Raw genomic sequence first — 24,738 nt, 5'->3', positions numbered from 1 at the left:
CGTTTCTCCCGCACAATTAAAGTCTTCCTGAGTCCAACACTGCTCCTTATGGCCCTCACCTCCTCATAGCGCCCAATGCACAGCCAGCCCGGCACGGGGCAGAGCGTCAGTCAATACTGACTGATACCCTAACCCTCATCACCCGAGCAATGTCATACTGATGACCATACCGCGAGCCTGGTCGCGCCGGTCACCGACACCACGGCTGAAATGCGAAGGTGCGGGGAGGGGGGAGGAGAAAAGACGCAGCGACATGACTTCTCTCTGCTCTGATTTTCAATTTTCTTGTCCTGTTCCCCTGGCTGACTTGGAGCTGTGGGTAGCTAACTCCCGAGATGTGGAAACCACAGCCGTAAGAGGAAAGAGCAGGAAGCCGCCGGAAGACATGGGTCGGAATCACACCTTTGACTCGGTTCGTCGGGGGCCCCCTGAGCTCCAGGCACAGGGCCTGGCACCGGACAAGGATGGGCTCTCATCCCTGGACGCCCAGGCGGGAGGGATGCTACGACTGAGATGCCCAAGTGCAAGGTGGTTGAATTACTCGCCTGCCGTCACGGAGCTAGTGCTTGGCAGATGTGGGTTTTGGCCTCTTCTCCAGATCTGTCCCCCAAGGCACGCGATTCAGCCAGTGCTGTGCACAGCCTGAGACCACTACGTGAGGGGCTGCCCTGTTACCGATCGCTGCTTGGCTTCCGGCCTCCTCTTAACTGCTTCATAAATTAATTTTGCACCCTTATGCTTTCTGCACGGGATCATGCTGCAAGAAAACCCAGCTCTCGGCCAGGAAACCAGCGTGGCTCTGACACACAGTCCCAGGGCCCGCGTGGAGGACAGCGCTGCCTCCTGGGGGCGCTCGGACCGCTGCTGTTTTTTTCACAAGCTTGGCGGCCAAGGAGTTTTCAAAAGCCGCCCGCAGGAGGCTCCTCGGCTCCCTGGATTGGGGACGACTCTTCCCATATAGCCCCCCTCCCTGCAGTTTGCTGCAGTCCCTAGTCAGGCGGTGACATAAGCAGTCCCCCTTGCCAACTGTCACCAAGGCCACCTGGAAAATTGAGACTTACACAAACCAGCAATGGCTAGCCAGAGGCGCGACACCCTCGTGCGCTTGCCCGTCTACTCCACTCGGGAGCTACGTTCAAGCCCGCCCCTTGCTGCCGGCCCTGGATTTTTCCAAAGCCGGAACAACAACGTACATTTTCTCCAGACTGAAAACCCGTTAAGATGCTGAGGAGTGTCTGGCATAAACAGGCTGGAGACTCCATCGTCACGAAAGGCCGGACGTCCCCTTGGGTTCCTGGTTTCTTCCTGATGTCGGCACGACACACCCATTCCTGTGTCAATGTCCCAGTTCTTCCACCAACGGGCCGCACGACCCGAAACGAGTCAGTCATTCTGTCTCCCCAGGCTCCTGCTTCCTCGTCTGCAAAATGAGGGGCTCACCGGAGACAAGCACCGGGACCCCTCCAGTTCTGAACCGACGCGACTGTTCTCCTGCGGTTTGGCCTGGAGCCTTCTCTTCCCTCCCTTCTGTCTCACAGATCCTGACACAGTCCTAGGCACAAAGCTGCTGCCCAAAACGTAGGGCCTGGACAGACCAGGGCTGTCTCCTGACAGCCCCGAGGAGCACACAGTGTGTTTGAACCAGAGAACCGGCAGGAACTGTTCACAGCTCGCAGAACCCCATTTTCAAAGTCATGCTGTAAGGAGAGGATGAAGGACAATGGGACAAACGTCGCTGTTCCCTCACCATGCTTCCCCCGTTTTTCAGCTTGGAGCTGGTTGGATTCTGGAGTTTGGGGATGTTATGAATGCCTGTGGCTACACACCGTCTCCTCATGTCCCAAGAGGTCTGGAAGCCCAGCCACGGGGCCAGAATGGGACCAGACACACAGCCTCCTTAGCATTCCAGTTGCCCGTTGCATAATAATTTGTAACATTTGGGGGTGGGGGGGTGGAGGGGCAGAGGGAGAGGGAGAGAGAATATCAAGCAGGCTCCAGCGTCAGTGTGGAGCACGAGGCAGGGCTCGATCCCATGACCCCGGTATCATGACCTGAGTCTAAATCAAGAGTCGGATGCTCATCTAACTGAGCCACCCAGGCTACCTGACATAATCATTTTTAATTATAATTTTGCAATCAGGGTTCGTAACCAAGAAGCAAAAGACTTACAGTAAATCCAATGAGGGAAACAAAGTAACTTCTAGGGGCGGGGGGGGGGGGGGACGCAAAAAGGAAAGAAGGGTAAGAAAAACCAGACAGGCCATCATGAGAAAAAGAGCATTAAAAAAAAAAAAAAAAGGATTAACAGAACAGGTTAACGTTGAGGCTGTGGGGAAGCAGCTGGCAGATAGGAAAAAAACCACCACCCCCACACCACCTTGGCTAACTAACAATTAGAAAATGACTTAATAAAGAGATTGGAAAGAATATAGTATCAGAATAATAATGACTATTTTAGAAAAAACCTAGTTCTGAGAATGGATTGTCTCTCATTTTTATTTTTTTAATTTTTTTAACGTTTATTTCTTTTTGAGAGAAAGAGAGAGAGAGAGAGAGACAGGGCATGAGCAGGGGAGGGGCAGAGAGAGAGGGAGACAGAATCTGAAGCAGGTTCCAGGCTCCAAGCTGTCAGCACAGAGCCCGATGCAGGGCTCGAACTCACGAACCGCGAGATCATGACCTGAGTCCAAGTCGGACGCTCCAGCGACTGAGCCACCCAGGCGCTCCTCCTCTCGTTTTTGTTGTATCAAGGCTCAGGGAAGTCTGATGGAAAATAAGAAGCAGAAGGAATGAGGACTAAACTGAGTCTGAAAGGAATATGGTCGGATTTGTGTGCTGAAATGCCCGAAGGTGATGGCTTCCAAGAAATGAAACCACTAACATAAATGATTTGAGAAATTGGGCATAACAGAGTGTCTTAGAGGAGAGAATGGCTGGAAGGAATACAAAGAAAAGAATGAAATCTAGTTCAGAGAGAGAAGGCAGGCCATCTGCAGCATTGACCGAGGAAGAGGCTTTTGTCTGACGTTTAAGCAGTGAATCGTGGCTTGAGGCAGCCACTTCCTGGTATATGTTGCACTGCGTTTGGCCTCAACAATGACTGCTGCCTTTTTTTTTTTTTAACTCACAAAATCAAAGTATCATGGAGCTTTTCCAACCTGCCTGAGGCTCTAGGCAATGAGAGAAAAGGATGAATCATGTGTAAGAATAAGGCTTTGATGAAAAAGCCTTCAATCATCCGATGACATGATCGATTTAACAGTCCCCATGATGTCCGTCTGACTGAGAAATGACTATTTTTGGACTTCACGTAGAAGAAATGTATCATAAGAACATTCATGGGTATTTGTGGCGTAGGTCCACTTAGAGCATCTCAAAGTTCCATTCTTAGATGCAGCCCGGTTTTTGTATTTGTTCTTGTGGTAACATTCGTTTTATAAGAAATCATTAGAAGGGGCTTTTTTTCTGAAAAATTAAAGCAACAGCAGCAGTAGTAGCCAAAACTTAATATTGCTTACCATACATATGCCACTTCACACAGCTCTTCACATCCATTAACTCCCGTAACCCTTACAGTTGCCCTAATAAATTGGTGCTGTTATGATTCCATTGTGCAGATAAGGAAACTGAGGCACAAGGCGGTGAAATGACTTGTTCAAGGTCACACGGCCAGATGGAAGCAGAGCCGAGATTCTTCTGTACCAAACTCCCACGTGACTGCTCCCACACTTGCCAATTATTCATACTTTTCCTATTTGCTTCAAGCCTTCTAATAACACATAAAAGAAATATAACACTATACAGGAAGTTGCTGTGACATGCCTATCCCCCGTCTCATGAACGTGAGGCTTAGCCTTTAGCCCCTTTTAAAACACTTTTTTTTTTTTACTGATGTGTCTTGTATCTACAGACAATACGTAGTATTCATTTTTCATGTTTCAAACACTTATAAGTAGTAATATACTCTATTTCCTTTATGCAACTGCTGTTTTCCTCTATTATGATTACGAGCTATGTTGATACAGATTGATCTCTTAGACGGCACCACCCAGTTCTGTAGCCGCTGACTGCATTTGGAAATGAGCAGTTGAAATGTGGCTGTTCAAATTGAGACGTACTTTAAATACAAAATGCATAGTGGATTTCAAAGCCAGTATGAAAAACAGTTAAGCACCTCTACTCATTTAACACTGATTACATGTTTAAATAATATTATGGACATATTGAGTTAAATAAAATATATCACTGATGTTAATTTCACCTGTTTTTGTTTTGTTTGGTTTGTCTTTTGGGGGGTTTTTTATAATGCGGCTACTAGAAAATCGAAAACAGCATACGCGGCTTGCATTTACGGTTTGTGTTATATTCGCATTGGGGAGCTTTGATCTACCTCATTCCTCTTAGTTGCCATCAGCCTGGGTTTTGCTCATTGGTGAAGGAGCAAGCCCCACATCTGAATAATAAAAACGAATATTTACTGTTCACAGACACTTCTCTAAGTAACTTGTATGTAATAACCCACTGAGTCCTCCTGGGAGGGTATGGGGCCGCACACAGTGAGGTCCTTCAGCTCTCCGAAGTCACACAGGCTGAGCTGGGCCTGGAGGCAAGGCAGGCTGGCTCCATAGCCCTGAACTTGTAACTACCAACTTGACTGGGAAGGCTCTTTGAGCAACAGTGTAAATCTTCCCAAGGAAGCAATGACCCAACAGCTGAACTTGGCGATGTCTCTAACAACATACAGTCCTTACGTATCAGGGAGCATCTGCCTTTTTGGACTCCGGGCAGAGCAGTTATGAACAGACTCACTTTTCGGCTTTAATGAAGCCGGCACAAGCAGATTGTTCTGACATCTGCTCGCAATGTTATGAAGTCAGCTTTACTCTTGGCCACTAATTATATTAACTATTTTTAGGGCAAACTGTCAATGCACACTACTTGTTTATGCTTCCTACGTTTTCAATTTGTTTTCTGTAGCCATATCTATTTATACTTGAAGTGGTTTTTCGTTTTTTGGTTTTTTTAAAAGAGATGTCCTCATTATTCTGCCAACGATAAAGTTGAGACTTGTAATTAAGTTACACAACACACCGGGAGGGAAAAGATGATGTGTGATTGCCATGGGTTTGTTATTGATGAGTATCAGATTGCTTTTTGAATTCTGAATAAAAACTTCACTTCAACCTTTTGAATCATAAAGTTACAGAGCCAGTAGAGACCCGAGGTCTCCTAGGTGTTGGTGAAGACCATAGATTTGGTGTCAGGCCAGCTGTGTGACCCTGGGGCCAGTATCTTAACCATCATAAGCCTTGGTTTCCTCATCTAAGAAATGAAGATACTAACATCTGCCTCCTGGAGCTTTTCTGTGGATTAACTGGGATAACAATCGTGACTCTTCCTTGTACCTATTTTTATTCCACAGTGGTTGTGGTAATTACTATTATTATTACCCCATCATTATTTCCCCCAGATGGCTCCAAGCCATTTCCCCAGATGCCTCTTCAAGCACACCTGGTCTGATCCCAACAAGCCCTTCTCCTCCACTCTCTACCAGAACTCTTAAAACTCCTCCCTGACGTGGAGAGGTCCATGGGTAGCAAGAAGAAAACCGTGCAGACCCTCCCTCCCCTTGCTTTTCCTCCGGGGTGTTCTGGGCAATTCTTGCCACAGAAGGCTGTACGAAGGCCCATCACTAAAGAGCCTCTGTAGCAAACTCTCCAACTTCGTACTTCCTTCTATGCTCTGGCTTCCCTGGGATCCGCCTCCGTAAACCTCTCCTGATGCATCTGAAAACCCTAGCATCGATGCTTTTCTTGGGAATAGCCACCTTGCTCTTAACTGCTATGGCTCATCTTGCTACCTGAACGTGGGCCTGCTTGCCTCTCTTTAAGACCCTTGATGGTAAACTGAGGAAGGTTGGGGTTTTCCCAGCTCATGACCTCTCCCACCTCCTAGCTAAGCTTAGGATGGGTGTCCCATTGCCCAGAAATTTACTATACAGCTCCCATATCATACTTGTTTTGTGAAGTATAATTACAAAACCACCAGGGGTCCCCTCCCTTTGCCCTAGGATTCTAGAGGCAAACCAGACCTTTGGAAGTCAGCCATGGATCTGAAGTCAGAAAGCAGTTCTCTGCCATGACCTCGAACTAAAGATTTTACAGATAAAGAAACTGAGACCTAGGGGCTTAAGGAACTGGCCCACAGGTATGGAGAATACCTGACCACTGACTTTCCTCTAGGATATATTTACTCCCCGCATTAGTCAATCCCCTTCTGCCTTGTATCGAAGTCAGGACAGCCTTCCCCACCCCCTGCCCGCACATTTAACATTGCATCCGCCATCTAGAAGATGCATATTAAATGTTAGATTATTAGTTCCTCCCCATCTAGCCATGCGGAGCTTTTAGAGATGTACACGACCTGACCTGCTTGGCCAGGGTTTGCTGCCTCTCCCCCTGGAGGCACGCGCGTGGTGTAGGAGCTGTAGGTTCTTCATCACTAGGTTGTTAACGCCCGTAGAGCCCAGTGCTTCACACACTTAACAGGTAGTGGGTAAGTTGTTTACTCTGCGTGTGGTTCCAGACGGTTCTTTGGGAGGCTTTCTGGAGGGCTGGCTGCGTGGAGCCTTACGTATCTCAGTCTCCCTTTTTTAGCTACTTTTGGACTCTCCTCGTCATGGGAATAGGAATAAGATGTTATTTCTGAAATAAGTCTATTTCTGACTACTTAATAATTTAGCTGCTCCGTTTTACAATCAAATCCAAGCCAACCCAGACCCGTCAAACCCCCATTGCCTAATAACAGCAGCCCCACCCCCCGCCCCATTGTTCCGCCCGCGCTGTCGCCCCGCCCACGCCCTAGTGCGCACGCGCACAAGCCTCTTCCAAGTCCCTCTCCCCGCCCCGCGGGCTCCTGGTGGTGACGTCTGGAATCCGCGACGCTTTGGTGAGCTGACCGCCGGGGTCCTGCTGACCGGCGGCGTCCCGAGCGCCATGGCCTCTGCCGGGGTGGCCGCCGGGCGGCAGGCCGAGGATGCGTTACCGCCGCCGGCCGAGCCGCCGCTGCCCGAGACGAAGCCGCTGCCGCCTTCGCAGCCGCCGCCTCCGGTCGCCGCGCCTCAGCCACAGCAGTCGCCGGCGCCGAGGCCTCAGTCACCTGCCGGCGTGAAGGAGGAGGAGAATTACTCCTTTTTACCTTTGGTTCACAACATCATCAAATGGTAAGAGCCCAAGAGAGGACCAGCCACGACACGCCCCTCCCCCTCCCCGCTTCTCGTCACCTGTTTCAGAGCTTCAGAGGCCGAGGTGCTCTCGGGTACACCCCCATTTTACAGACGGGGAAACAGACCCGGGGGAAGAGGCCTTTCCCAAGGCCACACCTAGTCGCACCGTGAGCTCAGCAAACGGTTGAGCCCCGACAGCTGCCAGACCTCGTGACGGCCAGGCGCTAGTCCTAAAAATGACGCCAGTGTAGGGACTGAATGCACAGGCTCTGCAGTCACTACTCAAGTTTGCATCCCAGTGATCTGGAGCAGGTCAGGCTTCTCTGAGCCTCCGTTTTGTCACCCGATGTGGGTCATCTTCCCTTAGCACACTGCTAAGTGCTGTGGGTGTACGCCGTAAAAAGGGCCAACTTTCCACCCCCACACTGCTCACCAGTCTGAACGGAAAAAAAGACATGAGTGGGAATGACCCATAATTCAAAGAGATTGGAGGGTCGATGATAGGAATCGTTAAAAGAAACAAAGATACAAGTTGCCCTGGAGTGCCATGTTCTTACAGAGTGCCAAAGACGGTGATGTATCATTCTGTTGGCCAGGCTTCAGGTCAGCCCGTTTTCAAACTGACCCTGTAAAGGGGGGGAAAAAAAAAAGTACAACCAAAAGTCTTCTTGATCCCCATGTTTGCCTAAATTATTTTTGCTGTCATGTTACTAAATGCACAGGGCACTAGGGGTCAGGGACACTAACAACTTATTCAGCCATTAAAAAACCAAAATAAGGTAAATTAAAACAGAGTTTTACTGTTACAGTAACATTCAGGTGAACATTAACGTGCTCTTGGATGTTTTGCTGAAATGGAATTGCTCCCCACAATATGAAGGTCCAGTGTGTCAACGGCCCAGCTTCTTTTGAGTTTAGCCAGACTAGATTCACTTGCTGTGGAATGACTTCATGCTTTTCCACCACTTTTCGAACAACTGCAAAGCCTTTGTTCTCACATTAGACCCTGCCTTCATTTGGCTTCACTTGGCGTGAGCGTATTGTTAATAGGGTAAGGCAGACTCTGTTCTGTTCTCATTAGCCTACGGTCCCCAGTGGCACTTCCTGGCAGCAGTGACATATGGCAAAGAAACACAAATGCAGACCCCCCAAATCCCAGGGCAGTTCTGGATTATAAATGGCTTATCCCAACTAACCCAAATATATTGGTTTTAAGAAAAATGAAAACACAAGATGTATACAGTCGCAGACACAGTTCCTGGACCCCTGAGAGTATATTCTTGCACCCCAGTAGAGCAGTTGGGTTGGGCTGGCCTTAAACACGGAGCAGTAAGGTACACACTAGAAAGAACATGGGCTTTGAAGTCAGGTAGTCTGGGATTCAAATCTGCACACTGATGTTTGCTTGCTTTGTAATCTTTGTACATATGTAACCTTCCCAGGCCTTAGTTCATCTCTCTAATACCTGAATAATAAGAATGGACCTCAGGGCGCCTGAGTGGCATGGTCGGTTAATCCTCCAACTTCGGCTCAGGTCATGATCTCCTGGTTCGTGGGTTCAGGTCCCGCATTGGCCTCTGTGCTGACAGCTCAGAGCCTGGAGCCTGCTTCGGATTCTGTGCCTCCCTCTCTCTCTGCCCCTCCTCTGCTTGCTGTCTCTGTCTCTCTCTCTCAAAAATAAATAAACATTTAAAAAATTAAGAATAAAAAAAGAATGGACCTCAAACAGTGGGTTCAGATTACAGTTTTATAGTATTCGAGCTAGGTGATCTTAGCTTCTCTGAGTCTCTTCTCTTGTGAAATGGGATAACATACTTAAATCATGAGATCGTTGTAAAGTATACTCAAGAGCAGTGTTCTTTGAAAGATGGTGAGCTGATCACATGTGTTTATCTCTGTACCCTCTTAAAGGACAGTGAAGAGTGTTTAATGAAACCAAAAAGAACAGGAGAGGAGGCAGCTATCACAAGATAGACGGCCAATGGCACATCCATCCATCAGCCCCAAGAAGCATCCATAAGCAGCTGCCTTTGACCATGGCTTCCCCCCTGAATCTCAGGAGTTGGCAGTTCCAGGGCCCTCTTGGAAACAGAGGTGAAGTAGAACTATGAACAGGAGGATTACCTAAAGTCTGTTTAAGAGTCAGATCCCATAGTTCTCTTCCCCACTCCAAGCAAGCAGGTGACAACCCTTCTTCCATCTTGGCAGACAAAGGGTTACTCTCTCCCAAGATTTATTTTTAAGGGTAAGCCAGAGCATCTCTGGACTGGGGAACACCAAGCACGTGGCAGGAGTTGGAGAAAGGGAGCCAATCCTGAAAACAGGGATTAAGAGAAAGTTCACAAACTGAATTCTGAGACCCAGCCCTAGCTTTCTTTCCTGACCTGGCTTCGAGACTGGCAGCCAAAGAGACAGAGATCCCTCCTCTGGAGTGTCTGATCAGCCCCAAAGAAAAGACATGGGGGCTTCTCAAGAAAGAACTTAGTTCATTTTAAGAAACTAAAAGAAGTATCACTCTTTTTTTTTTTTTAAGTTTATTTATTTATTTTGAAAGAGATAGGGAGAATGAGCAGGGGACCCGACGTGGGGCTCGAACTCATGAACTGCGAGATCATGACCTGAGCTGATGTCGGATGCTTTACCGACTGAGCCCCCCAGGTGCCCCAAGAAGTATCACTCTTACTAAGAGCTTGTACTGAGCCTTTTAGTGTTTTACTTTTTTTTTTTTTGTTTAATATTCTCCATTATTTATTCATACCCTGCTTTTTACTAGCAATATAAAATATTTATGTTTTCTATTCGCATTCAGCTTCCCCCTCCCCATCTGATGCAAGTCAAAATCAACACTTTATCATAGGATCATGCCTTTTTCTTCTTTCACTTAGTATAGTGAAAGCAGTGCACTATGCACATAATCCAAATAGTATTTTACTCTTAACTTTATGACTGGGCAGCCAAGGTCACCAAGCATGTGAGGAAAAGCCCTAGCCAAAGATAGGACAAAACAGAAGAGCAAAAATCCACTTGGAGGAAAATGACTCCGAGAGAAGGAAAGATGCCTTCGCCGTGAAAAAAAAGCTAGGATGTGATGTTACAATACGTATTGGTGTGTATTTGGGTCTTTAGGCTAATGAGGAAAGGAGACAGACTGTGGTAGGGTCGGTGAAGGCAGAGGAGGCCTTGGGAAGCCTGGAGGAGTCGGAAGCCTTGTTGGGATGGATGCCAGTGGGGAGTCCTAAATTATGAAAGGGAGGAGGAAGACAGGGGGCAAGGACGTGATGTGGCGGCGGCCTGGTAGGGGTGGGACTGGGGCAGAAGCGCGAGCCAAGGGAGGGAGAACTGGAAGGCCGGGAAGAGCCAGCGCGCCAAGGACCACATGTCCCCCACATGCACGGTCGTTCTGTCCTCTGGGGAATGGGGAGCTAGCGAGGACTTCCGGCCATGGAGTCAGATTAGTGCTCGAGATGGAGGTCAGTGAGGACGCCGTCCTGGCAGGCCTGGCTGGAGGCGGTGAGGGCCAGGACCCGCTCGGTCATCCAGGCCCTTGATCTCTTCCTCCCCTGGAGCTTCCCCAGGGGCCCTTTTATTACGTGTTTACTCCTGGCCAGGTGAGGAAGAAAGACGCTGCCGTGAGCTTAGGCCTTCTCTTCTCATAAAGAATTCAGAGTACTGCACCCTCAGGTACACAAAAGTCACAGTTGCAAACTCAGAATCGTGTGAAGTGAAGTTCCCTCACCAGTCGTAACTTCTAATTGTAAGTATCCTGGCAGGAACTGTATATGCGCGTCTTTTAAAAAATTTCTGGACACTGAGATCATACTGTACTGTGTTTGTTTTGCACTTGTTAGTCTGTTTTGGACACCTTTCCACTCTCACACACGAAGGCCTTCCCCAGTAAGGTGGCTGCACCACCAGTTACGTAGCCAGTGTTCTGTTCACGGACACTCGCGGGTTTTCCTGGTTATTGCCGTTGCCGGCCACCCCGGGAAGCACCTTGTATTTGAGAACGTTTATGAGGAGGCGAACCCGCAGCGGTGGAATTGCCGGAGTGGAGGGTACGGGCGTTTCTCATTTTTCATTTTCACTCGCAGCCATCGCTAAGTGAAGAGGGCGACATCCTCTTAGCCGTTTCTCCAAATCGCAATCCTGTAGACTGGACTCCTTCGATTAACCCAAAATGGCCCAGAAATCTACCATCCAGAGAGCATTTTTAAAAAATTAACAGTTGTTGGGGCACCTGTGTGGCTCAGTCGGTTAAGCACCTGACTTCGGCTCAGGTCATGATTTTGAGGTTCATGAGTTCAAGCCCCACGTCGGGCTCTGTGCTGACAGCTCAGAGCCTGGAGCTTACTTTGGATTCTGTGTCTCCTTCCCTCTCTCTCTGCCCCTCTCCCACTCGGTCTCTCTCTCTCTCTCGAAACTAAATAAATGTTAAAACAAAAAAATTAAAAAAAAACAAAAAAAAACCCGCTACAGTTGTAGTGGCACCTAGGTGGCTCAGTCGGCTCTTGATTTCGGCGTAGGTCGTGATCTCACGGTTCGCAAGTGAGGCCCCCGAGTCAGGCTCTGCGAGGACACCATGGAGCCTGCTCGGGATTTGCTCTCTCTCTCTCTCTCCCTCTCTTTGCCCCTCCCCCAGTCACCTGCGCGCTTGCACACTCTCTCTTTCTCTCAAAACAAATAAACTTAAAAAACATACGTAAAGATTACCGTTGTAAAAAAAGTTAAAACTTTCGGTTGTAGGTAGATTCAAAGAGCAACCCACAGGCACAAAATGACAACTGGGCCTGTCCCTCCCCTCCTCCACCTCCCTCCCGGGTCCCCAGACTCCATTGGAGGTACCTCCAAATGGAGGTACCGCCCTCCATTTCATGACCATGCCGTCCTTTCCGTCAACAGTTCCCTCCCCGAGGACACTCCGTGGTCTCCGGCTTTTTGCTGTTGCACTCAGAGCTGCACTGACCCTCTTTGTAAATGCCATCTTGTAAACTCTTGAGAGTCTCCAGAGTAAATTTCTAGCACAGGGATGTGTGAATTTAAAATTTGGATCACAACTGGCAAATTCAGAAAGAATGGGCCAGTGTGCACTTTGCCAGCAATGTATTTGTGTCTTTCCCCCCATATCCCTGCCCTCACCATTCAGCTTTTTCACTGGGGCTGATCTGATAGGTCAGAGAGGATATGTCGTATTGATCTGTGTCTTGCTTTATCACATAAGCATCTTTTCATATGCAACTTGTTATGTCATTTGTATTTTTTCCCCCGCAAACTGCCCATTTTCTATTAGGTCGTGCCTCTTTGAATGCGCTCTTTGTACAGTGGGGAAGGTATGCCTTTGTCTGTCAAGTGTATTGTAAATATTTTCCCCAAGTTGTTGCTGTTCTTTTGCCTTTTTTGTTCCTGGTTTTCGTTTGTTTGTTTGTTTTTGTCATTTGGAATCATATCATTTTCTGTGGGCAGATTTTGTAAGCCTTACCTTTATGGCTTCTGAATTTTGGTCCTTACTAGAAAGGCCTTCCCACTCTGATAAGACGATAAATATTGACCCCCTTTTCCTAGGACTTTTACGGTTTCATTTTTTACCTTCAGGTCTGTGAAGCTTCTGGAATTTATTTTGATGGAAAGAAGGGGGCCCTGCTTTTTCATCTTCCCACTTCTCTGACTGAATATTCATTGTTTTCTCTGCTTGAGTCGCCGCCTTTTTTGTGCACTGAATCCCCATATGTTTTCTGTTCTACTTCTGGACATTCTGTTCTCCAGCACCAAACTGTTTTACTTCTTAAATCTTCATGGCACATTTAATGATCTCTCCAGGCTGCTCTTCCCTCTTTCCTTTCTTGGCCACATTTACCCATAGCACCTTGACCTTTCCTGGCCTGCTTCCTGTAGCTGGTCTGAGATGCTAGGAAATGCTGAAATGCTGAGATTTGGTTAGTGGAACATTTAGGCTGGAATCTGTCCCTTTACCTCCAAGTCTGTTGACAACACTCATGGTCCAGGTCTTCCAACCTCATTTTTGGATCTTACAGTCACTTCTTAAATTTTATTTTAATGTTTATTATTTATTTTTTGAGAGAGAGAGACAGAGCACGATCAGGGGAGGAGCAGACAGAGAGGGAGACACAGAATCGGAAGCAGGCTCCAGGCTCTGAGCCATCAGCCCAGAGCCCGACGCGGGGCTTGAACTCACGGACCGCGAGATCATGACCTGAGCCGAAGTCGGTCGCTCAACCGACTGAGCCACCCAGGCGCCCCTTATTTAGTTTCTTCTTAATTAGAAACTGCCTTTATCTCTCCTGTCTCTAGTTCATCCTGTACATGTTATCAGTTTAATTTCTCTCTACTTACCAGTCTCTAGGGCTCCCTCCTCTTCCCATACTGTCCTTCCCAGCTGGTATCACTCCATTCAGGGCTCTTTGCGGACCTTCTTCAGAGGCTTGCCTGGACCACGCAGCAGAGAGCCCAGAGCCCCGGAGCGATTCGCTGTGATCCTAGTGCCTCTGTGTGCGTGCAGTCATCGAGCCCTGTGCACACTCCAGGCCCTCTGCAGGCGTGCCCTCCTGCCCTGTCTCTGCCCAGGGAAATGCCACATATGCTTATGGACCTGCTCAGAGGCCACCTCCCACACTGGAGGGCAGGTGCGGGGAGGGGGAGGGGTGGGGAGCACTCCTACTTCTTGTGTTCCTGGCTGGGATGCACCTGCCTGGCGCTGGAGAGAGGCTCCACAGACTTGCAGCCCTCCTGCTGTCTGCCCCGTGGTTGAATGAATAATTAAAACTACACATTTGTGTTAATTTTAAAGAATGAGGAAAGGGGAAAGAGAAATGTCAGTTTTACGGCGGTAAGAAATGTTAGCACTCCCAACTCTTTGAGACCTTTCCTGTTATGTATAGAAATCACATTATAGAAGTACATGTAGAACAAAGGAGGAATAAAATGAGGCTCGTTGGACCAGGGAAAGTTCATTGCTTTTCCCCCTCAAACTTGCCAGATCTAATCTAAGTCTGGAACCAAGTGTCCCAGCCTAGGAATTCTGAATTGCAATTGTCAATACCTTGCCTTGATGGCTGTGGCTCACCTAGTACAAGTATTCTATCAACGTGGGTACTTAAGCAATTTTTCAAGTTGAATTTTTTAGTTCCTTAAAGTATTCTAGGCTGCTGGGTAGGTAAAGGGGAACCATCTGTGACAGTGCAGAAGTAGTTTAAGTGACGAGAACAGAGCGTTGTCCTTTACCTCTCAAGCTGGGGCCATATCGCTGAAAACAAGTCCCTTTGTTGTCGAGGCAGGTCAGCAAGACCTCAGAGCCCAGGCGAGACCACTTTCGTGGATACGGGATGTTACTGAGCTGCTTCTTCCGAAGCAAGGTCTATTCTCATCTGACCGGCCCCCCCTGCCAGCTGAGGCCTGTCCTCGGGTTGAGCAGGAAGCAGCCCTCACATCAGTGGAGAAGGCTGCGAAAGGACCCCACCGGCTCCATGGGGTTTGTCTGTGCTCATGTGACTGGAGCCCTCTGTGCCCTTCACTTCTCCTTCAGGCAAATCCCAGTGAACAGGGGGAGCACCCGGACAGGGGATATTTACAGCCTGTTTGGAAGAATTATTTCTGGGCCAGTTTACAAGCCTGTTCCCTCCTGTGCCACTTCATCTGTATTCATCCAGCATAACTTCGCGAGCGCCTCCCTGGAACACAGACTCCGCGAAGGCAGGCACACAGGTCAGCAGTGACCTGGTGCGGCAGGACAGGTGCCGCGGGGAACACTGACACGGAGTCTGGGGACGAGTGGGAAGTCGGGCCTGGAAGGGCCACAGGCTGCTTGTAGCTGGCCCTGAGTGGCCCCCTTCAAGTGCAGACTTGCCCGGCAGGTGTTGTCTTGGAATTTTTGAGCTCAGACTTGGATTCTGTACAGGTGGGTGGGGCAGAGGGTTTCAGGAGGAGAGGACCCAGGTCTGGAAGGGTCTAGAAATTGGTACCCGTGAGAGGAGGAGGCAGGGGTAAGGAGGAGGAGTGGGCCGGACTGGAGGCTGGGTGCACATCAAGCACATGGCATTGGGGCATGTAGACGCACGTGTGGGGCACAGCGTTCCAGCCCAGCGCCCTCCATCTGAAATGCGGCATACCGAGGAGGCTGGGGTCCACTTTGGACATTTGCAGGTGCCCCCAGACTCCAGGGAGAAAATGTGCAGGAACCGTTGGCACAAGGCTCCTGAAATTCAGGAAGGAGGGCATGCTGGGAGTTGTTGGCATCTGAAGAGGTCGAAGTGGATGAACACTTTCTGGGCTGTTCTGTAGAGCAGTGTTTTTTTTCAAGTTTCTTTTAGCAGCAGAGCCTTTTGTTGCCTCTTCCTAAAGGGAACATTTTTCACATGTAATCCTGTGGGCAGATAAAAGCAAGGGTAGGAGGTTCAGAGCCCCTCTTGGGCGCTGGCAGAACCGAGGCAGGGAAAATACCAATGGCTGCTGGCTGTGTAACAGCGTCATTGAGGGTGTGAGGGACAAGCGTCGTGTCCATGGTCACGGTACAGTTTTTGGAGGGCATTTTGGCAGTCTGTCAAAAATGGTAATGCACACAACCTTCAACCTAGAAACTGACTTCTGAGAAATCATCTTATCAAAATACGTGCACAAGACTTACGGATATAGGTACAGAAGGTCCGTTGCCATTCTGATTGCAAGTGGTAAGTTACAAACATCCAAATTCCCATCAGTAGCCAAATAATTTAGCTGCATAATTGTACATGTGGTAACATGGAAAGACATCCAAGGTGCAACTTAAGTGAAAAAAGCAAGAATGGTAACATTTTTGTCAAAGCAAGTAAAAAAGTCTGTATGTTTTGAAGCGGGTCCGAAGCAGTACGTATCCCGTGTTAACAGAGGTTATCTCCGGAACATGGATTAGAGGGACCTTCCTTTTCTAAGCCTTGGAGTCTGTTTTTTTTAACTGGTTTTCCCTCAAGCACCTATTAAGTAAAAACAACAGCTTCCCCCTCCCCTGCCACCAGCACCACCACTGGTCTAGAAAGACCCCAGTCTCCGAAGCAGCGTGAAAGGAGGAGAGGGTGAGAAGGACTGGTCCCAGGGTGGGTCAGCTATAGGACAGTGGGGCCGTGACACCGGGGGGGTCACAGACATTTTGAGGAGGAAGAAATGGGAAGGGGTCATGCTACCGCGTGGTCTCAAGTTTGGGAGGAGGTTGGCTTCAGTGACCGGCTCGGTTCCCTTTGCTTCTGAGTTACCAGTGGACACACTTGCCCGGCTGATGCCAGCTGGCATCTTCAAGTCCCAAAGCACCCGTACGAAAACCTGAAGCTGCGCTGTACTCGGCACCATTCTTAGGCCACCTTCCAAAGCCTGTGATGTTTGCCCCGAGGCTGGTGACACACGTACAGAACGTCTGTGTGCACATGATGCTGAGTATCGCCCAGGATGTGCTCAAAAGATGGAGAAGAAGTGGCCTGTCAATCAAGCCACAGCGGTAGTATTTTTGTCCGCCTTTTCAAAACTCCTGCGAGCAGGACCGAAGTTCCCTAACCTGGCCCTTACTTGTACAACTTTCGTGCTTCTCGGCCTGGCCTAGTCTCCTGGTTTTTTTGGTTTTTGTTCCCCACCACCCCCACCCCCCCTTCTAAAGTTGGCTGATGACTCACATTGAACACAAAGGCAGGCCCACTTGGAGCCTTCTGCCTTTATTCACTCAATATTTGGGCCTCTTTTCTTTTGGTGCGAGTATTTCACAGTCATCCTGGCCTAGCAGGTTCTCGCTTGGTTCGAGCCAGTTCCTGAATAGAGTGTTTTCCTCGCTCCAGGAGCTCTGGGTTATTTACCTTCACCAACTAGGGCAGGCTGAGAAGCTGGCAGCAGGGGCCTTTGCTGTAGGCTCCGTGCCCCCCTTTCCCCATAGCTTCCCTCCAGGCAAGCTTTTATGGGGCTCCTTTACCGAAAGTTCACCGGGTAAAGGATATGGGCAACCCTTGAGATCCAGGGGTTTTCAGAAGCGAGCATCCTGAGCCTGGCCCACTTTTTCTTTCAGAATGAAATCTTCTTTGGGGGCCAGGTTATGTTTTGCTTCCAGACCTGAATTATCATTGCTTCTGTGCAAATTCTCATTTTATGTATTTTCATTTGTTTGCTTTTACCGGGTCCTTTCAGACTCACGATGTCCATCAGTTTTCTTAAAACTGTATTTTTTTTTTTTTAATTTCAAAACTCCCTTGGGACTTACATTCGTAACAATGTGTTAACACATATGCCACCCAAGTATAATGATTTCAGAGATCCAGATGGATTCCATGCAGAGTGGTAGATTTGAGCTGAGATCTAAAATGATTAAAATAAAAGATGCCCCCCCCCCCCGCTTCTTTCTAAATGATTTACAATTCTCGTGAATACCAATTACTCCTCCCTAGAAACTGGGATAAGGTGTACCATTAACTGTATATTTAAAGCGAGGGCATCAAATGACAAGAAATGTTTGGCTGGTTAACAGTCCCTAGAATGAGCGATTCTCTATCTCTTGCCTCTGAGTTAGAGCTATTGGGATAGTGAACAGGGCCCTCTCCTTTGCTGGGTGTGCGCGTACCCAGTGGACCAGCAGGGAAGATGGATATTCTGTCTGCGTAAGCAGAGACATGATGAATAATAAACATGAATTAGCACCATCTGGGTTGAAATTTCCCATCAGGGATGGACGCTTATTAAAAAAAACAAATGATCATTGACAGTTTTCTCCCTCCTACGCCTCAAAGGGTGACTTTGAGCACAGCTTACTGAGTTGGCTCTTAGTTTTAGTCCCAACTGTTTGTTTGCAAAAGCTCATCCACTCACTCACTTTTAAAAAATGTACGGGAGCACCCGACAGCCTGTTTCTTTGATCTTCGGTGAAGGTTTTGTTCCTGTTGTTAATTTAGTAGTGACAAGGGGAGCCTGGATCTCTGGGCAGCTGACAATAGCTAGCTGGAAGATGAAGCGAATGATCCTGTCTTTAAAATGAGCTTGACCCGAAGGCAAGGAATTTACATGACTGGTAGGAGAAGCTTGGTACCTGCTGAAAAATTTCCAATAGCTTGTAACTAATTTAAAATGTATGAATAGCTCCGTGGAAATTGGTGCTTATGTTAACAGGTTCAAGCATCAAAACATCAGCTAAAATTAGCTCTTGCTAGCTGATAAGGTTTCCTGATTGGCCTGGAAACGTCTCAAATTCGAAGAAATGTCGTATTTCAGCAAGTTTTGCTTGCCATTTCTCCCCGGTGTTGGTAATGATGTGTGCATTCATTCTTGCAACAAATGTTACATGAGTGCCTACAGCGCCCGGGGGCTGGGGATACAGCTCTGAACAAGGCAGACACAGTCCCTGCCCTCGGAGCTAATGCAGCGTCAGCGTCTAATTTTGCGGGCGCGCCGAGAGGGGCTGCGATGACAGTGCTAGGTGTGGGGGTGCCTTTAGTGAGCAGCTGTCACCAAAACGGTAAAAGAAAGCCGTTTTGAAAGACTACAGGGTGGCTTCCTCCCTCCTCCCCTCCCCCCTGCCCCGAAATAGTTTGTTTCCTTTTACATTTGAGCCGGTTGTGAGCCCAGCACCTGGTCCCTGTCCTGTGGGGGTGCGCAGCCTAGTGAGGGGACATAGAAAACAAGGCATTCTAAAAGATGACGTAGGAAGACAGCGAGTTCTGTGGGGTACAGGGGAGGGAAGCCAGGCGTTGCCGCAGTCTGAGCCATGAATGCTAACGACCTCCCTCTGCTCCCTGCAGTATGGACAAGGACAGCCCCGACATCCACCAGGACCTGAACGCCCTCAAAACCAAGTTCCAGGAGATGCGGAAGGTCATCAGCACCATGCCCGGCATCCACCTGAGTCCCGAGCAGCAGCAGCAGCAGCTGCACAGCCTCCGAGAGCAAGTCAGGACCAAGAACGAACTTCTGCAGAAGTACAAGAGCCTCTGCATGTTTGAGATCCCCAAGGAGTAGATGAGGCTGGCTTCCAGGAATGCCCGAGAAAGAAGGGGGAGAGCACATGGCCTTATCGTGTTCCCCGCCACCCCCCCCCCCACCCCCCCGGAGCGTAGCTCTTTCGGACTCCAGCCGTGAACTCTGTAACGGAGAGAGGCGGGGGCTGGTGTGGCTGCTGCCGTAGCTGAACTTGGCATTGACTAGTGTGAGGAGCCAGCGTGCGAGCTTGGCTTTGTCGGGGCCTCCTTGTAGAGTATATATCCATATGTCTAGATGCATAATAACTCGAGTGCCTGCTGGTGGAAGGAAGACTGTTCCCGGAGGCTGGGGAGTGGGTAGAGGGTTCTGCCCCTGCCTCCGGGGAGGGGCCATCTGCCGTGTATTCAGGCTCCGCGGGCACATCTGTAGCACGCAGTGGGGAAGGAGGCGGCTCCTCTTTGCTTCCTCCCTCCCTCTTCTCCCACCCCTGGGTATGCTCAGTGTGTACCAGGTACACATTGTTCTGTTCACAGCAGTGTCATGACACATTTGCATAGAATTCACTGGACAAATGGGGGCTACGCTCAGACGGCACGGGTTTAAAACGGTAAAAGAAAGCCGTGAGGCAGTGAATACTGTTTTGAAAGACTACAGGGTGGTTTCCTCCCTCCTCCCGCCCCCCAGAATAGTTTGTTCCCTTTTATGTTTGAGCCGGTGAATGTAACTGTGTCTTTGGGGGGCGTCAACCCAGAGCCCTGGGCAGCCCCCGTCTCCAGGTTCTCTGCCACCTACGTGTTCTTGTTACTTGTAGGTCTTGCTCCCTTTGTCTCCGTCCCCTTCAGTCGTCTCTTGCGCAAGAAGGACCAGCCCACTTCAGACCCCACAGTGCTGCCCACGGGGCCGGAGGGTAGTGTTGTTCCTGCACAGGCTCACACAGGTTCCCAGGTGAGCGGGCCTTGCCTCTTCCAGCGTTTCAGATTCCTGTGGTCCCGGTTTAAAAACTCAGTTTCCCCTCTGGCCTGGTCACTGAAGAGTCAGCCACCAACATGCGCTGCACCGCAGACAGAGGCGATCGTGATGTGCTCTTTGCTCGGAGAATTGCAGCTCTGAGTGACAGCTCTGATCACCCCTCAGCCGGGTGTGAGGGTATGGTTCTGGATCGTTCTGAAGGCACGGGGATAGCCTACACCCGGAAGGTCTACAGCCCAGTTCTGGTTCATAAATGTTGATAACACCCCTCATTTCTGCCAGATGGGACCCTTATTTCTGCGCTCTTCCCTTGACCGTCAAAGATGAGGGGAGAAGTAACTACGTATTGGTTAGATCTAGAAATGGGCACATAAGCTGTGCTGACCAAGTCAGGGGCTTAACAGATGCCTGCCAACTGACCTCTCTGGCAGGAATATTGGTTGAAGATGTTTTTAGCAGGGGCCCCATTTGTGTTGACCTGCGGACCTGTGAAGGGGGGTATCCGGTTTCAGTGGCCTCGGGCAGAAGAACAGGCTCTGAATTGAGGTGGGTAGTAGTCACCTCTTAGACCAGTTCCCCCTGGAGACTGTTATTTAACTGAATCAGTTATTTTCGCAAAATCTCAGAGCAGCGTATGGGCCAGTTTTAAGGCTCTGACCAAATACGAAGCACACGGAACTACAAGACCCCCCGGGCCTTTCTGCACGGCTGAAACAGACCAGGGCTCTCCCTGGGGCAGAGACAGAGCCTTTCCTGTATTCCAGGGTTTTGACTTACGGCATTTTTCAAGAGTATAATTAAAAGAACTTGTACTCTGCTCTCAGGACATCTTGGTTTCTGTACTGAGAAATTCATTATAGGACACCTGTCTTGGATAGTTGAGAGGGAAGATGTTCATTTTGCTTAGAGGAGAGAGAACAAACTGTGAGAACCTCCACTCTGCACCCCCTCCCCCTCGGCACGTACATGCCAAAACCAGCGTAAAAACAGAATTACTTCCCTACGGAGCTGCGTCTGGCCCCGAGGACGCAGCTGGCCTGGTGGTGGGTCACCCCTCCCGCCTGGGACTGGCCCCTGGGCCTGGAGGGGAATCCAGTCGTGGCAGGGAACAGCCCTCACCAGGGCAGGGCTGAAACCGCTCCCTGGGACAGTACTGAATGCCCTTCCCAGGGCCGAGCACCTCTCGAGACCACCGATGATTTGCATTACTGGGTGGCAGCTCTTGTGCTAAGCACTCTGCAAACACCTCACTTACTCCTCATGGCAACCCCACGCAGAGGGTGTTCTCTGTAATTCGGGGGCGACGAATTTGGGGCTTGGCAGGTGTCCCCTGCCCCGAACTTGCAGTTACAAGTGGCAGGGAGAGCTGGGTCCCGAGTCGGGAACCGGTTCCCTCAACTGCCGAGGGGAGACCGGGAGGTGGAGACAGCGCTGGCAGCAATGTGCTTCCAGGGGCTGGAGGGACGCATGTGGCCAGGGGATCTTGAACTGTCTCCAGACAGCCACGTGGCAGGCCCCAGAGAGGAGTTGGGGGACACGGTTCTTACAGCGGCCAACACTGGATTGGTCTCTCAAGGCTCCATTTCCTTTGGGAAAGCAGGGCCCTAGTGACACCTCAGGCCGACTGTGGGTTGCAGGTTTGAGGACGTTTCATTGCCTTGGGCATGTAGGGAGTCTAGGACAAAACAGCTGGGACACATCCCAGAGGCCCTTTGTGGCTGCAGCTCTAGCAAGGACCTGAACCCTTCGTCGCCCTGGCTAAGGAACCATTCCCACATAGATGGGCTTTGGCCCGATCATCTGGAGCTTTTTTGGAGCCATTTCTCCCATGGAGGTGGTGGTGGGGGGGGGGCGATATTTTCAAAAGGCCAGGGTCCTCTCCAGTCTGGGGAAGGGGAGGCTAATGCCACAGAAGTAAAAACCCCACCCCTCCCTTCTCACCCTTCTGTACCTGAGCCATTTCCAAAAGCAAAGAAAGCATGACTATCTGTTTTTAAATTATTTTATTTTATAAAAACAGTAACAATAACTTTAAGGACGGTCATACACACACACGGTACAAACAGCTGGGTAAGATTTTGTTCATGTCCACGATGACATCAGAACTTTTAAAGTGCAAGGTGTGTGTTTTGTTTTCCTTTGTGCAATTTCACACACTCATGTAAACAAGTCACTTGGCTATGATCTGACCCGCACCTCCCTAAGTTTTGGGAGGGCAGAGGCTTTCGGTAGCTGTCATGGCAACCCAGGATCACAGACAAGATAATGCCCCAGGTGTCCTGTCTTGACCCTCCAGGGGGCAGGACAGGTTTCTCAAAGCCCAACAGGGGTTAACTCACTCCCCCCACCCCCGTTCTTGTCTTTGTCAGAAACAAGACAAATTCACCCTCGCCGGCCTGTGACCCCCCTGTCGCGGGAGTGGCAGGCGCCTGCGGGGAAGGGGGGGAGGGGGGGCGGAGTCCCAGTCTCGTCCAGTTCTCTTTCCTCCCAGAGCAGATGACTGTCCCTTCTTCGTTAGTGCCTCCCCAGTGTGCGCGGGCCCAGGGCCGCGGGGAGGGAAGACGCTAGTCCGCGCGCACGCGGCCCCGGGGCGCACGAGCTGGCCCGGACGTGACTTTGAAACAAAAAGGTCCTCCTCAAGTTCGGTCACCGACGCGGGGGGGGGACTGGGGGCTGGGGGCGGGGGGCTCCTAGCTGATGACGCAGCGCTCCTTGTCCTTGGCCTGGCTGCCGCCGCCGGCCTTCTCACGGATGTACATGAGGTCGCTGTGCACGCTGGGCCGGCGGGCGAAGGGCGCCACGATGCCGAAGGCGTCGCCCGGGTCCCCGCCGCCGCTGCCGGCTCGCAACAGCTTCTTGTTCCGCAGCGCCTTCTTGTGCAGCACGTCGCAGTACTGCACCGACACCTTGCGGTGCAGGTCGGGGCTCATCTCGCTGGGCAGCTTGGCCATGGCGAAGAGCGCCCGGAACATCTGGTCCAGGCTGCTGTTCTTCTTGGCCGAGATCTCGAAGTAGGCGCAGCGCTGGGGGTCGTCGCCCACCAGCTGCTCGATCTCGCGCTGCTCCACCTCGCGGTAGAAGTCCCGATCACCCTTGTTGCCGCAGATGACCAGCGGCACGTCCACGTTCTCCTTGGTTTTGTTCTTGAGACAGGACTTGGTGTCGAGGATCTGCTGCTTGAGCCTCTGCACCTCCTCGAAAGAGTCGCGGTTGTCCAGGCTGAACACCAAGATGAACACGTCTCCTGCGGGGAACACGGAGGGCGGAAAAGGAGCCGGTGAGGGCGGCGGCCGAGGGGACAGCCGAAGTTGGGCCGACAGGGGGGCCGCCCCGGCGCGGGACGCCCGGACGTCTCCACGTGGCGCGCGGCGTCGGGACCGGCCCTCGCCGGGCGCCCTCGGACCAGGGGTCGCCGCCCTCCCGGTGGCGCAGCTCCCTCCCCGCCACCGCCGCCCGAACCGGCCCCGCGCTCACCAGTGAGGATGGAGAGGCGCCGCATGGCGGGGAACGGGTGGTTGCCGGACGTGTCGAGGATGTCGAGCTGGTAGACTTCGCCGCGGATGGAGTAGAACTTGCGGTGGAAGTCCTCGATGGTGGGCGTGTAGGCGTCCTCGAAGCGGCCCGTGAGGAAGCGCGACACGATGGCCGTCTTGCCCACCTTGGACGAGCCGAGGATGACCATGCGGTAGCAGTTCTTGGCCGGGATACTCAGCTCCGAGTCGCTCGGGCACATCTTTTTGATCATCGCGGCCAGTTTCATTGGGCGGAGGGGCCGCGGGGGCGAACGCGGGGCCGAGAGAAGTACGGAGGGTGGCTGGGGGCGCGGCGCGGCGCTGCGCGGCTGGGAGGCTGCGCTCCGCTCGGGCTGGGGTGTCGCTCCGGCTCGCGCTCGGCTCCGGCTCTGGCACAAAGTCGCTCGCTCTGGTTCTCCGCGCCGGGAGGCCGCCCTTATATGCAGCCTGCGTGGCCGCCCCGCCCCGCGCCCTCCCAGCCTCTGTGCGTCACGCCCCGCGAGCCCCCGCCGCCCCTCCCGCGACCTCCGCGGGCCTCTGCCCGCTGCCGCCCGCTGCGCGCGGGGAGAAACCGAGTCCCAGGTCCCGCTGGGGCTAAGGGCGCGCGGACCCCTTTCTCCACGCGCGGGGCCCAGCAGCCGCAAGGGCGTCGGGTCTGTAGTCCCGGCTGTGCCTCTGACCCTTCGTGGCTTGGGGCAAGGACCCCACCCGAAACACGCATCCACACAGACCCTCACTCTCTTTGGGCCTCAGTTTACCCAGGAGTAACAACAGCAGTCCAGTCATAGCCGCGGCGTGATCGCAGGCGCTAAGCAGTGCTAGGTCCCCTGCGCAGGCCCTTGCGTACCCACCTTCTCTCCACCGTACGGAGAACCAGCCCCCGCCGAAGCCCCCTTCCCGTCTGCAAGCGCGCGCCTGTTCCCCGGAGGCAGCGTTGGCGCGGAGGTCGGCGCTGCGCGCTCTGGCCGCCAGAGGGCAGCAGAGGCCCCGCGGGCGCAGCAGGCAGGCCGCAGGCGCCGCTCTCCGGGCTGGAGCGGGGAACGGGGAACGAGCGGCAGGGTGGGGGTCTGCGGAGACGCGGGGCGCGGGGTTCCAGGCCGGGAT

General features: G+C 51.3%; 2 protein-coding genes and 1 long non-coding RNA gene across 5 annotated transcripts; 1 reads left to right on the top strand and 2 right to left on the bottom strand.

Annotated features, from left to right (window-relative positions):
- Positions 1-2,526: 2,526 nt before the first annotated feature.
- LOC132688215 (uncharacterized) lies at positions 2,527-6,792 on the bottom strand. The gene is made up of 3 exons (XR_009614445.1): positions 6,429-6,792; positions 3,519-3,769; positions 2,527-2,763 (listed from the first exon to the last, which is right to left on the bottom strand). It is a non-coding gene; the product is annotated as an uncharacterized LOC132688215 (long non-coding RNA).
- Positions 6,793-6,894: 102 nt separating this feature from the next.
- MED9 (mediator complex subunit 9) lies at positions 6,895-20,939 on the top strand. 2 transcript variants are annotated; one of them, XM_060647093.3, is made up of 3 exons: positions 6,895-7,222; positions 18,976-19,152; positions 19,965-20,939. In XM_060647093.3, the coding sequence occupies exons 1-3, from the start codon at positions 6,996-6,998 to the stop codon at positions 20,062-20,064; spliced, it is 504 nt and encodes a 167-aa protein (XP_060503076.1). In that variant the 5' UTR covers positions 6,895-6,995; the 3' UTR covers positions 20,065-20,939. The 2 variants fall into 2 exon arrangements, with proteins under 2 accessions (XP_060503076.1, XP_060503077.1); XM_060647094.3 differs by having other exon boundaries at positions 6,898-7,222; positions 18,976-20,939.
- A 1,174-nt stretch (positions 20,940-22,113) lies between these two features.
- Positions 22,114-23,993, bottom strand: RASD1 (ras related dexamethasone induced 1). 2 transcript variants are annotated; one of them, XM_060647081.3, is made up of 2 exons: positions 23,597-23,993; positions 22,114-23,366 (listed from the first exon to the last, which is right to left on the bottom strand). In XM_060647081.3, the coding sequence occupies exons 1-2, from the start codon at positions 23,880-23,882 to the stop codon at positions 22,813-22,815; spliced, it is 840 nt and encodes a 279-aa protein (XP_060503064.1). In that variant the 5' UTR covers positions 23,883-23,993; the 3' UTR covers positions 22,114-22,812. The 2 variants fall into 2 exon arrangements, with proteins under 2 accessions (XP_060503064.1, XP_060503065.1); XM_060647082.3 differs by having other exon boundaries at positions 23,099-23,292.
- Between the last annotated feature and the right edge of the window lie 745 nt (positions 23,994-24,738).

This window comes from Panthera onca, chromosome E1 (genome assembly GCF_046562875.1).
Source record: "Panthera onca isolate mPanOnc1 chromosome E1, mPanOnc1 haplotype 2, whole genome shotgun sequence".
In the NCBI taxonomy this organism is placed as follows: Eukaryota; Metazoa; Chordata; class Mammalia; order Carnivora; family Felidae; genus Panthera; species Panthera onca.
Note: the sequence above shows the minus strand (reverse complement) of the source record. Positions and strands in the feature narration are given on the sequence as shown.